The sequence below is a fragment of the Mobula hypostoma genome, chromosome 6 (assembly GCF_963921235.1).
Source record: "Mobula hypostoma chromosome 6, sMobHyp1.1, whole genome shotgun sequence".
Classification (NCBI taxonomy): Eukaryota; Metazoa; Chordata; class Chondrichthyes; order Myliobatiformes; family Myliobatidae; genus Mobula; species Mobula hypostoma.
Genome location: NC_086102.1, coordinates 155,877,323 through 155,891,832, shown reverse-complemented (window position 1 = coordinate 155,891,832; position 14,510 = coordinate 155,877,323). Strand labels below are relative to the sequence as shown.

At 38.1% G+C, this 14,510-nt stretch overlaps 1 protein-coding gene across 1 annotated transcript in view; it reads left to right on the top strand.

The window, feature by feature from the left end:
• Nucleotides 1-14,510, top strand: part of itgav (integrin, alpha V) — a 103,312-nt gene that overhangs the window by 39,209 nt on the left and 49,593 nt on the right. Inside the window, exons 4-12 of the mRNA XM_063052025.1 lie at nucleotides 116-230; nucleotides 1,908-1,969; nucleotides 3,503-3,548; nucleotides 3,871-3,996; nucleotides 4,497-4,541; nucleotides 7,155-7,198; nucleotides 7,674-7,730; nucleotides 7,827-7,879; nucleotides 13,640-13,845. Coding sequence (XP_062908095.1) covers nucleotides 116-230; nucleotides 1,908-1,969; nucleotides 3,503-3,548; nucleotides 3,871-3,996; nucleotides 4,497-4,541; nucleotides 7,155-7,198; nucleotides 7,674-7,730; nucleotides 7,827-7,879; nucleotides 13,640-13,845 — 754 coding nt within the window. The remainder of the gene's footprint in view (nucleotides 1-115; nucleotides 231-1,907; nucleotides 1,970-3,502; nucleotides 3,549-3,870; nucleotides 3,997-4,496; nucleotides 4,542-7,154; nucleotides 7,199-7,673; nucleotides 7,731-7,826; nucleotides 7,880-13,639; nucleotides 13,846-14,510) is intronic.

Below are 14,510 nucleotides of genomic sequence, written 5' to 3'. Positions count from 1 at the left end.
TGGTCCTCTTGGAGGCTACCAATGTCACGGGTTGCTTAAAAATGGCAAATAATTCGGTACCTGATTATTGAGAGTTGGACTATTTTAGACTTCCCTCATTTTTATGTGTACCTAGGCTTGTGCACCTCGTTATCACTGGAGAACATTGAATCGCCCAGAACGTGAACCCGTGGGTTCCTGTTACCTTGCCAATGGAGAAAAGATAGTGGAGTATGCACCGTGCCGATCAGGTCAGTGTAAGATGTGTTACTGCCATTAAACAGCTGTTTAAGTGTCTGTTTAAGATGGGCTTGAAGTTGCTGTTAAGATCAGGATCCTTTTGAAATCTGTTATAAAGTTCAAAAATATTGACTAATTATATTCATGCCCTTTGTTCATTGTTTAAAAATACTACAAAACAAGAGAGTTCTTTTTTAATCTGGCAGGTACTGGATTCTGAATTCTACTCTGTTCATGTACTGGCTAGCTCACCAGGAAATTATAAACGTGTTGCCTGCAATTTTTCTATTAACGGCAACATTGAACGAGGTTGAAGATTTGTCCACATTTTCTCATCCTCTGGCTATGTTTACCTTGCCTGTTTTGTTTATTATTTGTGCATTGCAGGGGGTGCATGTATTAAATTGGTGAGAAGTGCACTTAAAGTTAATATTTTCTTACACAAACATGACTGCTGGATTAGTTGGTAGAAACAGTCACACTGGAATCATTTAAAAACAATCGGGTCTTTTGATGGAGCAGGGTTGTTCGGAATTTAACTTTACTTCTGGATAAGTTGGACAGGGTAAACAAATAATGAAGTTTATTTTTAACTCTCCAGTGTTGACTTAATTAGTAGAAGTGCCTTGAGGGGTTTTCTGCAAGTAGTTAAATTGACCCCACTGGAAATTATCATGAATTTTTCTCAACGGCCTGCATTCAGCTTGGTAATTCTTTAATGCTTAATCGTTCATTACAACCAGATTGATTCCGATAATGAGGTCAGTGTTAGTTTTAAAAATATCCCCTCCAGAACCTATGGAAAAGGAAGAGTGCTGCCAAAATAACTGAATTGTTTGGAGTCAGCTTTTTTTTAAAACTTGAGATAAACTTCACTGATAGTTGCAATCTCTGGTCATTGAGGTCAAATTCCCTGCATTCATTTCCCATGTAATAGTTTCCTCTCTTGCCCACATGTGAATGGGGTCTTCACAAATGCAAGTTGAGTCCTTCACAAAATGGTTTTATAGACTACATTGTGCAGTTTCATTTAAATACTAACAGATGTTCTGGAACATTTTGGCATTTTTCCATACTGTAACTTTAGTTTGAATGTGGCAGCACTATCCATTCATGTAGAGGTTCTGTGGAAAAAATTGAGATAAATTTACTAGTTCTTTTAGATACGTAACAAAAAGCTGGAAGTAACTCACTTTGTTTAAAAGAATCTCAGTTCACCCATTTAGAGTTGGGACTGAGAAGCATACCTAAATATTTTTGAAGTAGCGGCTAGAATTTGAACTATTAGCTTTGTTGCCTTAGAAGAAGCAGTCAGGTTCCTCATAGCCCACAACAAGTAATTGGCTCCCTAACCCACCAGTTGGACTCTTTGCATCCATCTTTTACCCCGGAACTCAGAGGAATGTGTTAAGATAGAAACTTTGTTAAAGTAGACATTCACGGACTATTCCAAAGGTTTCAATGATTGTCTCTTCGGGGCAGAATGGTCAACTACCTCTTGTTTTGTCTCCGTTTGAAATGGAAATTGGCATGTTCAAGTCAGCATGTTTTTGAATTAAAAATAAAATTTTAATTTCCCATTGGACTTAAACTCACCCAGAAGGTCATGTTTCATTGTCAGTACTGTGGGAATTACTTTAAAAGAATTATCTCAGTAATTCATGACTTCTGTATTTCTTTATATATAGATAAACCTGAAGCTGATGGTCAAGGATTTTGTCAGGGAGGTTTCAGCATTGACTTTACAACGGTAGGAACTTTTCTCTCATTCAATATTAAAGGCCAGTAGAAGCGTGTCACTCCAGTAAACTGTTAACCCTTGTGACACACACAAAATGCTGGAGGAACTCAGCAGGTCAAGCAGCATCTATGGGAAAGAGTGCAGTTGAAGTTTTGGGCTGAGACCCTTTAACAAGACTGGAGGGGAAAAAAATGAGGAGTCAGAGTTAGACAGTTGGGGGGGTGGGGGAGGAAGAAACACAAGGTGCTGGTGAAACTAGAAAGGGGGAAGGGGTGAAGTAAAGATCTGGGAAGTTGATTGGTGAGAGAGATACAGGGCTGGAGAAGGGGGAACCTGATGGGAGAGGACAGAAGGCTATGGAAGAAATAAAAGGAGGAGGAGCACCAGAGGGAGGTGATGGGCAGGTAAAGAGATAAGATGAGAATGGGAAATAGGAATGGGGAATGGTGAAGGAGGTGGGAAGGGCATTATCGGAAGTACAAGTAACCGATGTTCATGCCGTCAGGTTGGAGGCTACCCAGATGGAATATAAGGTGCTGCTCCTCCAACCAGAGTGTAGCATCATCGTTACAGTAGAGGAGGCCATGGACTGACATGTTGGAATGAGAATGGGAAGTGGAAATAAAATGGGTGACCACTGGGAGTTCCTGCTTTTTCTGGCCGTCAGAGCGAAGCAGTCTCCCAACCTATGTTGGATCTCACTGATATACAGGAGGCCACACCGGAAGCACACAAGTGAAGTGTCACGTCACCTGGAAAGACTGTTTGGGGCCCTGAATAGTAATGAGGGAGGAGGTGTAGCTCTTGCTCTGCTTGCAAGGATCAGTGCTAGGAGGGAGAATGGTGGGGAGGGATGAATGGACAAGTGAGTCGCATAGGGCGCTTGCTAAAGCAGAAAGGAGGGAGTGGGAGTGAAAGATGTGGTTGGTGGTGGGATCCTGTTGGAGATCCTGCTGAGTTCCTCCAGCACTTTGTGTGTTGCTTGGATTTCCAGCCTTTGCAGATTTTCTCTTGTTTGTTAACCCTTGCGCACTAATTTTTTTTTGCTGGACTAACACGTTACCTAAAAGTGAGGAATGACCATTTTAGTTTTTAAACTGATCCATCTGTTTATCTCAAAGATTATTTCTATATTTTGTGTTGATAATTTGACTTGGATGTTACCACAATTTAACCAATCAATGCATGTGATGACATTTGATCTTGTAGTTTCCCTTTGAAAACTTTTAAAGCTATAATATCATTGTAACTTTGGTTATTAGAATTGGTCTGTTTCATTGGGTTGTGTGTCATCTTGTTTTAAACCTACTCAAGATTAGATTATGTGTTAGGTAGATTTTTTTACTGACATATTTGGGAATGAAGTTAAGTTATTTCGACTCCAAATGAGTGATTAATGTTGGGAATATTCACCACTTTTGTACTCTTCTATGAGCTTGAATTTCCACTTGGAAAACCTTGCGCTTTGAAAGTAGAGAAAAGTACTACACCAGGTAATAGATGTCCATAAATCTCACTCTTTTGTCCTTTTGTGAATTGCAGGCTGGTAGAGTGGTTCTTGGTGGACCTGGCAGTTTTTACTGGCAAGGTAAAATGCAAAAGCACTTGGTCAAAATGCAGTATTAAATGCTGTCTAGTTGCAGCCATGCAAATATTAGCTAAATTCAACTGGTCAGCTTTTTGAAAAAACAATACTTCAATGACTTTGATTGCTATCCAGCTTTTAAAATGCACTAATCCTTCAGTGGGAGAAACATATTTTCTTCCTCCAAGTAATATTTGTGTATACTAATATATCATTTAATGTTTTATCATGGTTATTAAACAGAATTGAATTTTTAAAACAAGCTTTGTGTTAAAACTTGAACATTTCTTCAAATACTTTTTCTCACCAAACAATTATTCCACAGGGCAGTTAATCTCTGATGAGATTCAGGACATTGTGGAATTGTATAACTCTTCATCGTTTATCACACAATATCGGAATCAAATTTCAACCCGTGGGGCTAACGCTGTGTTTGATGACAGCTACCTTGGTAAGTAGGGCTTGCATTTCAATATATTGTTCTGAAGTAAATAGAAATGAATCTGGAACACAAAGTTATTATGTTTAAATTTCTTTTCTTGAGTTATTTCAAATTAATTTAATACCTGAAAGTAATTTCATCTATAACTTGGGATTTTAGGAAGTTTATTTTAAAACCTATTTCTTCAATGTCAGTTTGAATTCTTGCATTGAATAATAAAAGTGCCTTCTCCTCTTAGATTTTTTAAAAACTTCAGATCTGATCAGGAATTTTGTTTTGATTTTTATTTATAACTATGATTAATTTTAATGGTACTCTGAAGTATTGGAACATACTTGCACTAAATAACCTTTACAGTAACTCTAAATTTTGTATTTCGAAAGACTTAAAAATAACGTGTGACCAGCCATAAAGCATATCAATATTATTTTTTGGCTAGCTTCGTTCTAAGTAAGAGGATGATCAAAACATTTTCACCATTCTTCTGATTACTGAAATATCTTCCACAGGCTATTCAGTTACTGTTGGAAACTTCAACAATGATTTGGTAGAAGGTAAGGCTATATTCAATGTGTTTATTTAAAGACAATGGAGAGCTGAAATTAGGATCTATATGATTGACTTAATCCTTGGATTTTATTTAAATGGAAGTTGGGGACATGTGAAGGGTGGTCATGTTCCCCTACTAAGCAGGATTTTTTTTGTTCTTATTGGTATCTACCTATTGTGCATATCCCATAATACCCCCCGTTCACCTATTGTGCATATCCCATAATACCCCCCGTTCACCTATTGTGCATATCCCATAATACCCCCCGTTCACCAAGTGCACCAGGTATCAAAGTGCCTGCTCCACCTATGCCTGCATACGGTCTCAAAACTTGTCTCCATTTAAGAGCTTCACAATTCCCTCAGTTGGGAGGAAAAGCTTGCGCAAGTTTTTAGGACAAAATTTAGTGATAAGACATGAAATACCTTTTCAGACCCCAAAGGAGTCAGAAAGTTTCAAGGTGAATACAGTGTTTTGGAGAAACCTGTAATGGCCTTTTGCCAATTGTGTGTTGTTTGACATACCGTATTCTACATCAAACACTAGCTTTTGTGACCATTTCAATAAACATCCTTAATCTGGAAACTAGCTGTTGACATTTTTCTATCCTGGAACATAGGATCAAGGTCTGTGCATCTATAGCTTGCACTTTTGTCTCTTGTCGTTTACGATGCTACTGGGGAAGTGTGTTCACCACCTCCTAGGATTAACTACCATTACGTTATAGATCTTCGTTGAGTCTCCTTGCACGCTTGGCTTAGTTGTACTGAAAAAGCCCCAGTTCTGCAAGTTCCTGAACTAGAGTAATGGTTTGAAATGATTGTTGATTGATTCATTATGGTCGCATACATGAAGGTACAATGTAAAGCTTTTGTTTTCATGGCAATCTGAGAAATCATTCCACTCATCAGTACATCAAGGCCTTAGAGAAGGAAAACAATAATGGAATACAGAATTAAGTGTTACAATTAATGAGAAAGTGTCATGTAGACAGGCAAATAAGATGCTGGCACCATAATGAGAAAGACTGATCAATCAAGAGTTAACCTTTACTATACAGGAGTCCTGTTCAAAATTCTGTTAACATTGGGGTAGAAGCTGTCCTTGAGCCTTCTGTTCTCAAGCTTGTGCATCTTCTTTCCGATGGAAGTGGGGAGAAGAGAGAATGTCTGGAGTGGGAAAGGTCTTTGATTATGTTGCCTGCTTTCCTGAGGCATTGAAACTGTAGACAGAGGCAATGGAGAGGAGGCTGGTTTTCATGACAGACTGGGCAGTTTTCACATCTTTCTGCAATTTCTTGCAGTCTTGGACATAGAAGTTGCCATACCATGCTGTGATGCATCCAGTTAGGATGTTTTCTCTAATGCATCTGTAAAAATTGGTGAGGGTCATTGGGGACACGCCAAATCTGAAGAAGAAGTAGAGGTGTTGTTATGCTTTCTTGATGAGAGAATCTACGTTGATATGTACATTTCAAGAACTTGAAGCTCTCAGCCTTTTCCACCTCACCATCCCTGATACAGCCAGGGATGTGTACTCCATTCTGCTTCCTAAGGTTCATAACCAGCTCTTTTGTTTTGCTGATACTGAAGAAGAAGTTCTTGATGTTGTTCCATTAGGCTCTCTATCTCCTTCCTGTATTCCATCTCATTGTTGTTTGAAATCCAACAACTGGTATATTCAGTTGTCCTCTTCTAGGTTGGATATTAAAATCCAGAGAAGCAACACCGAACCACTGGATGTGTTGTTTTTTTTTAATTTTTGCACATTTGTTGAAACATTCAGAAAAGTTAGTGATGTGTTCCTGAGCAAAGTTCACTAAGCAATGCACTAATCACAGATAACCAGTATGGATAGAGTTCACATTTTGATTGCCTAGGAATTAGGGGAAAAAGATTGTGAAGATTTTTTTATTTTTTTCAGTTTTGTCCTAGAGTTTTCTCTTTTCTTTCACATCAGTATAGCCCATCAATGCCCAGTCACTTCCCTAGCAAGAAATTGTGCACCTATTTGACAGAAGGAGAGACTAATTTGGAATGCGCATCGAGGGTGTAGGAAGAAGATTGTGGTGGTTGTCAGTTGCACAATAACATTGTCTGATACCTCTAATGGGGAGAAACAATAAGAAATAATAAAAAAAATAAATCAGATCTGTTTCATCTTCCCTAGAGAAGAAGTTTGGAGTTAATTAGATCACCTAGTGCATTTCTGATTTTTAACTTTGGCCAACTAGTTTACAATGTTTTGTTAGTATTTTTGAAAGGTCATGCATGCCAATGAGATGAGTGAAAGCTGATCTGTTCCATGTATGGCATTTTTTAAAAAAACATTGTCCCACACAGCCCTCTTTGCAATCTAGAACAATTTGTTATCTGCTAAGTGCTAGAGTGGCCTTACCAGTAACTATTCACGTTCTTTATGTTCTCTATAAACACAGACATAAAATGTCTATTGACAAAGGGTGATCCACACCTGAGCAGGCATTACTATCATTGGGAGAGGAAGGAGATTAAACGATAGTGACTTCTAGTTTGAGAGCGGTTACTATGTGTAGGCTATTGTGTAAATTAACTGATTATTTCTAACTAAACATATGAAACATTTCTCTTCATTTTAGATTTTGTTACTGGTATTCCAAGAGGAGCAAAGTCTCTGGGTTATGTAAGGAATGCTTATTTTATACAACTGTATTTGTGAACTGATTTAAATAATTAGAAAAATGAAAGTGAACTAAATTTATGTTATCACTCCTCAAGGGTAGTTGAAAGTACTCTATAGCTATTACCTTTTTACTATATTAGATGTAGATAGTTTAATACAACAGAATTACATGGGCAGCCTAAGTGTAAATGACAACTTAGCTGTGTTGAAGGTGGGTTGAGAATGGTTATTGTTCCTTAGGATGTTGAATTTTCACTTAAAAAAAAATGGTATAGTGTGATATTTTGCATCCATATTTCAGGATAAAAAAAGTGTGTTTCCAATTTAGTACCACAGAAACAGAAATATTGATTAAGATTATATGCTTAAATGCTCATTTGAGCTATTTAACCCATAGCTTCTGGCTGAAGCAAGATATTTGTATCTGAAGTAAAATTACACCTTTCAATGTATAAACTGTTCTTAACATTGACAGGTGACTATTTTAAATGGAGTTAACATGGAATCACTTTACAATTTTACTGGGGAGCAGGTAAGTAAACTTTTTTGTTCAATTTAAAATAATTGATTTGTTAATTGTGATTGTCAATACCAGAATAAGACCATGACTCATCTGTCTCTTTCTTAGATGGCTGCTTACTTCGGATACTCTGTTGCTGTTACAGATATCAACAATGATGGGTAAGGTTATGTGTGTTGAAGGGATGGGCTGCATTTCAACTTTATCTTGTTTAAAAATATGTCTTGTTCTGTGGCCATTGATAAAGACTGACCATTTGGGGGATTTTGTTGATCTGTTCTATTAAATTTAAAAGCTGAAGTTAGTGTGATAATGACTAGCTATAAATTATGAGAAGCTACATAAACTTTGCACTGTTGAACTTCCTTTATCCTTCTGGGATTCTCCAATTTTAAAATCAGTTTGTTCATTTAAAAATGTGTTGAAATGATGATTGAGAAGTAGTTTAAATACTGGGTCTGCAACATGTTCTAACTTGCATTAATGCTGGAGACTGAATAATGCTGGAGACTGAATACTAATTGTTCAGATTTGTGAATGACCTCAGGCCAGAGAGGTTGTTTCATTCTGAAGAGGCAGCTTAGAAAGCATAAAGTGTGTTGGCAAGAGTATGGAATAAAAGGTGAAATTTAATAACACGTATACACACCTTGTGATTTTTGTTTAAAGAAAAATGGGTGATTATTTGTAAATTAAGTCAAATAGCTCCAAATGGCATTAATAACAACTCTTACAATTGTAGGTCCAAACAAAAAAAAACCGTATGTTTTAGACTTACCTGTAATTGGGAAAGAGAAGAAACAATTGGATGGGGTCCAGGTTTCATAGCCTCAGGTGGGATAAGACTGAGATTGCTTTGTAGTGCAGCATGTTATGGATGCATTTCAATGAGAATGAAAATCTTGGAGATGCGTAGAATTAGCTGAAGGTCACAGAATGGTGGCAAATTTGAAGTTGCTATTGTATACAAGAGCAAAAAGTATATGGATTTTTTTTGGCTTGATTTAGACATTTCCTGTACTTTGGTTCAGGAGTGGGATCTCTGGCTGCAATTAATAGCTGAAGCTGAAATGGTCACTGGATTAACAGTTGATTCTTTAGGAATTGTCTGGTGTAGTGAAAGCCAACAGAATCGTACTGATTTTATAATGTTGCGAACTGGATGTTGACTTTTCCACATAAAATGTCACAAGATGTTTCACAACCATTATTAGACTTCGATGATGAGCTGCACATAAAGAATATCCTAAGGTAGAGAAAGGGCCTCAGATCAGAAGTCCCTACAAAGGACTATGAGAAGAGCTGAGAGGATAATAGGGATCTCCCTACTATCCATCGTGGGCATTTATCAGGAGTGCTGCGTATTATCAAGGATCCCGCTCATCCATCCAACATCCTCTCTGACTTTCTACCATCAGGCAAGACACTCCAATGCATAAAACAAGAATAGTTAGGATGGGAAACAGTTTCATTCCTCAGGCTGTTAGGCTTCTGAGCTCCCTGCGCATTGCATTTGAGCTGTCACCAATTAATCTGTTCTGTACCTTATGTTACATGACCACGGGTTTTGTTTACTGTGGGTGTCACTTTAAGCACCTGGACGAGGCGGGAGTATGACGTCAGTATTACAGAATGCGGACAGAGTGCTGGGACATTCAGTAGAGAGAGAGAGAGAGTGTTAAGACTCTGGACTGCGAGCAGCAGCTCGCAACTGTAATGGATGAAATTTGATACTTTCCCATGCCCAAAGGATTGGGTGAGTGAGTGGCACACAGTGCATTATTGGATATGTGACTGTCACTTCTTATGATCCATACGTGGATTTTTGGAGTATTCTGTGGCAACTACTTTTGTTAATCCTTACATGGATTCGGATGTGTTATGTGGTGACGACTTGTGCTAAGGAATATTCCGTGACTGTCACCTTGTAATTTCTCTACGTGGATTTCGGAATACAACTCGACGGCTGAGATCTTCTGTGACTGTTACTTCGTTTTCCCAGCGTGGAACCTGTGGAATTTTTCATGATCGCCTCCTCGTTGCATCTTAATGTGGATTTACAAGTTTCTTCCTTCACCTATTCCGTGGATAGCTGAAACTTTTCAGTTTGCCATCTTAAAGCTTTAAGAACTGTTCCTAAGCTTGATAGCTGGGAGCTACAACGCACATCACTGTTAACTTCTGTTTAGAAGAGTAGTTTGTTTAATTTTCTGTATTTTGAGTAGATACTAATAAATATAGTGGCTTAGCATTAAATCCTGACTCAGTTAGTGGTCTATTGCTGCTGGTATGTAACACTAACGATATTTAATTTATGCACTTTATTTATGTGTAATTCATCTGTAAATTTTATCCTTGTTTTCCTAAGTTGTTGTGTGTGTGTTATGTGTACTACTGCACTTTATACCTTGGTCCAGAGAAATATTGTCTCATTTGGTAGCATACGTGTATAAAATTAAATGACAATAACGTTAACTGGACTGGAGTGGACTATTTTAAAGCTCAGTACTTTAAGTGGTAAAAGACTGCCAGCAATAATGTTGGTATACTTAATATTAGCTTACTGCAAGTGCATATGGTCAGTAGAGTTCAGAGGAAGCAATGTTAGACTGTCCTGGAGTTGGAGCACATACTGGGGCACATGTTCCATACCCTAAAATCTCTGGACAAGTCACTTGGTCCAGAGTGGCCCCAGTGCCATCAAACACTGGGAGCCCTGCTCCAAGCATCTTACTGCAGTCCAATGTACTATGAGTGGTTGTCTTGACATGGGCAACTGGCACTTTAGAAAGGTTGGCAGCCAGTGAGGACCCACTGGTAGATGTGGCTGTCAAAGGTTTCGGTGCAGTTGCAGCTACTGAATGTTTCCAAACACTTGACATTTGCAAATATTCAGTAACACTCATAAATAAAACAAAACATTAAGTGTTTTGAAATAATGCAGAAAAGGCAATCAAGGAAGTCAATTGTTTTATGATTAAATAGGTTTTTTAAAATTTATATAATACAACCAGACATCCTTTCTCCCAAGAGTCATTTTCTCCCATTCTGATGTTGTGCCTGTCTATCCAGGCCTGACAGCTGAGAAGTCTGTGCAGGATTGCATCACCCAGTTGGACTTCATGATGTGTGCATTAAGACAGAACAGGGGCTCTTGTGGCTGGTGGAGGCTGACTTGAAGGTGTCATTTCCAGCTGAGGCCAGCACTAGAATCAGGACATCCAAGGAAACTTCTGGAGGTGGCACACAAGATCCACCCCCATTGAAAGCAGGGACCAGTTTTTGTCACAGAAGATAAGAATATGCTGGAGGCAGTTCAAGGAATTTTAACGTTAAGAGATTTGTCTTTAGAAAGACTGAAAGCTTGATATTTAAGGATGAATAAGACCTGATCTTATAAACTTGTAAGATATTATAAAGTATGCTGGGAAAGGTAAATCTGTAGAAATTGTATTAATGGTATCCGTATAAATAGTATTAATCATATTAGAAAACTAGTTAAATGCTCATCGTTTCATTACAATAAGCACAAATCTTCATAAATAAAAACTTGAAAATCGTTTTATAAATATTTAGTTTCTGAGTTGAGAACATTGGATTCTATTTCAAATGCATGAGTTGAGATAAAACGGCTTTTCTCATTTTCATTTATCCCATGACAATGTTCTGCACATGGGAGTTTAATTGGATCTAATAATGTAATGGAAGTAATAATTTATTTACCCAAATTCAGTCAACTATTTTGCAATGTAAATCTTGATTATCACCAATCTTGGTGTGGAAAGTATGTTATTGAATGTGCCAGGTACTCGATGCAAAGGAGGCAATAAGAACAAACCATTTCATAACAGATATGCATGATCACAGTTTGATACCTGGTGCTATTGTATTGCCTGGTACTGAATAAAACCCTTCGACTTCTGTAACTTGTTTTCTGGAAATCACTTCAATCTCCTTTTAGCCTTGTGTACAAGAAGAGGATTATGGTCTCATAGTTTACAATATAATCCTTATTTCAGTAAACAACTTCATGAAAGCATAACTCAAATTCATTGGAAGAAAAAAGATCCATTGAATTGGTAAATACCTGCTAAATTTTGTTTTTGGCCGAGCCTGGAGCAGTTGATCTTTCCCCTTAACATGATCACATGGCTTCAAAAGAGCTTTCACAATAAGTTTTAGCTGTTAATTATGGGGTTTATGAGAAATAAAGGGCAGGTCACCCATGTTCTTCATCTAGCCATGTTGTAGCTGTGACTTTTTAGACTGTTTTTTGTGAATTTTTTTGCAGGTATGCCCAGCTCAGCAGTTATGTCCCAGAGTTCAGTCATTTCAAAATTGGTAGTGTTTCACATGCAGATATGATTTAGGAGATCTGAAACAAGAACTTACCATTGCTGCTGTGACTAAATAATCTCATGACTAATTTCATGACATAATATTGAGTGGGTTGAAAACTTTGTGCTGAGATTGTTAAACAGCTAGAGCAGAGAGAAGTTATTCCGTGGAGCATAGGAGACTAAGAGGTTATCTTACAAAGCTGTATAAAATCGTGAATGCACTCGGTCTTTTTTTTGCTAAGGTTGGAGAATTGAGAACAAGATGGCTTAGATTTGAAAACGATCTGAGTTACTCAGCACAGGAACAGGCCCTTTGGCTCAGCCGGTCTATGTTGACCAAAGGGGGAAAGGTTTTTTAGGAACCTGAGAGACAACTTTATTACACAGAGAATGGTACCTATGTGGAATGAGCTGTCAGAAGATATGGCTGAGACAGATTTGATACCATATTTTAAAATGTATTGGTATATGTACATTACATGTATAGAAAGGTTTTGGCTTATGGGCCAAATACTGGCAAGTGGACTAACTTGCATGGACCATAAGGCATGGGAGCAGAATTAGGCCATTTAGCATGCCGAGTCTGCTCCACAGTTCCATCATGGCTGATCCCGAATCCCACTCAATCCCATACACCTGCCTTTTCGCCAAATTCTTTGATATCCTGACCGATCAGGAAATGATCAACTTCTGCCTTAAACATACCCGTGGACTTGGCCTCCACCACAGTCTGTGGCAGAGCGTTCTACAGATTCACTACTCCCTGGCTAAAAAAAAAAATCCTCTTTGCCTCCTCCTATGTTAACCCCTTCATTCCTGGAATTAGTAGGTAAAGACCAATTGTGTTAAAGGACTGCAGCATAAAAGCCAGGACCAAAAGGCTCCGGGACAGCTTCTTCCACCAGGCCATCAGGCTGATTAACTCACACTGTACTTCTGTTACATTGACTGTTCTATTTATTATAAATTACTATGATTGCACATTTAGACAGAGACGTAACGTAAAGGTTTTTACTCATGTATGTGAAGAATGCAAGAAATATCAATTGCATGCCGTATGACTAAGTTGAGTGTAATGTCAGCTCCAGACTGTCTGATTGAAAGGATGGTTGAGCAGCTATTTAGTCAGTGTTGGCAATATTGCTTAACATTGTCATAGAGCCTGAAACGTCGACTGTACCTCTTCCTAGAGATGCTGCCTGGCCTGCTGCGTTCACCAGCAACTTTGATGTGTGTTGCTTGAATTTCCAGCATCTGAAGAATTCCTGTTGTTTGGGTGTAATGGATTTAGTTTCTAGAGAGACATTGCTTCTGGAATCTTGCAGCTAAAGCTGATAACAAAATTAAGAATAAATAGCAGTTATTATTTGCTAATATATTTGCATGATACCTTAAAAGCTTGCGTACATTAGCCCAGTGATGGAAATAACTTATCAAAGTGATTATCAAAACAGCTTGATGATATCGGACTGCACACAATATAAAAATTGCTCCCTTTGTTTCTAAATCACTGTGCAGTTATACAGTAATTCTTGAGCAATTATTTCTCACTACTTTTAATGCTGCTATTCCCTCTTCCAGACTAGATGATCTGTTGGCTGGAGCACCACTTTTTATGGTTCGTGGCTCTGATGGGAAATACCGAGAGGTGGGACAAGTGTATATTTATTTACAAGACGCTCCAACTAGTTTTAAAAATTCCATGAAGCTGACCGGCACAGAGACTTATGCCAGATTTGGATCTTCAATTACACCTTTGGGAGACTTGGATCAGGATGGCTATAAAGGTGGGTTCTAGGGCTTTTTAAAATAAAAAATACTTTTGTTTATTTGCACCCTTTCTAATATTTGGTTATTAATGATATTCGGAGGCCTTAATTGTTCACAGCTGATTTTATGGCTGTAACTGTACAAACAGACCTTGCCTTTTTGATGCATACCTTTGCGGTTAATGCTAGTAAAAGTGAGATTCATTTTAGATTCAGTCTTTACTCTCAAATCTATCCTGAGTTGCACCTGGAAAAAAAAGAAAAAAAGTGTGTGTGTCTGTGTGTGTGTGTGTCTGTGTGTGTGTGTGTCTATATATGTATGTATGTGTGTGTGTGTATGTGTATATATATGTGTGTGTATGTGTGTGTGTGTATGTATGTGTGTGTATATATGTATGTGTGTGTGTGTATATATGTGTGTATGTGTGTGTGTGTGTGTATATAGAGACACACTTTGCTCAACCACTATCCTACCCCTCCTCCCCTCCCACCACAAACAAAACTCATAAATTTCTCTCTTTCAGCTTAGAAAAAGATTGGTCAGCATAAGTAAAGTGTGTTGTCAGCATAGATGTTTCGTCTTATCTAGGGAGGGGAATCTGTCGTGCTCCAGGAGAGTTCAGGCTACACAGTGATCTTGTTCATTTTTGAAGGTATCCACTTTTAATTTAGTACCAAGTTAT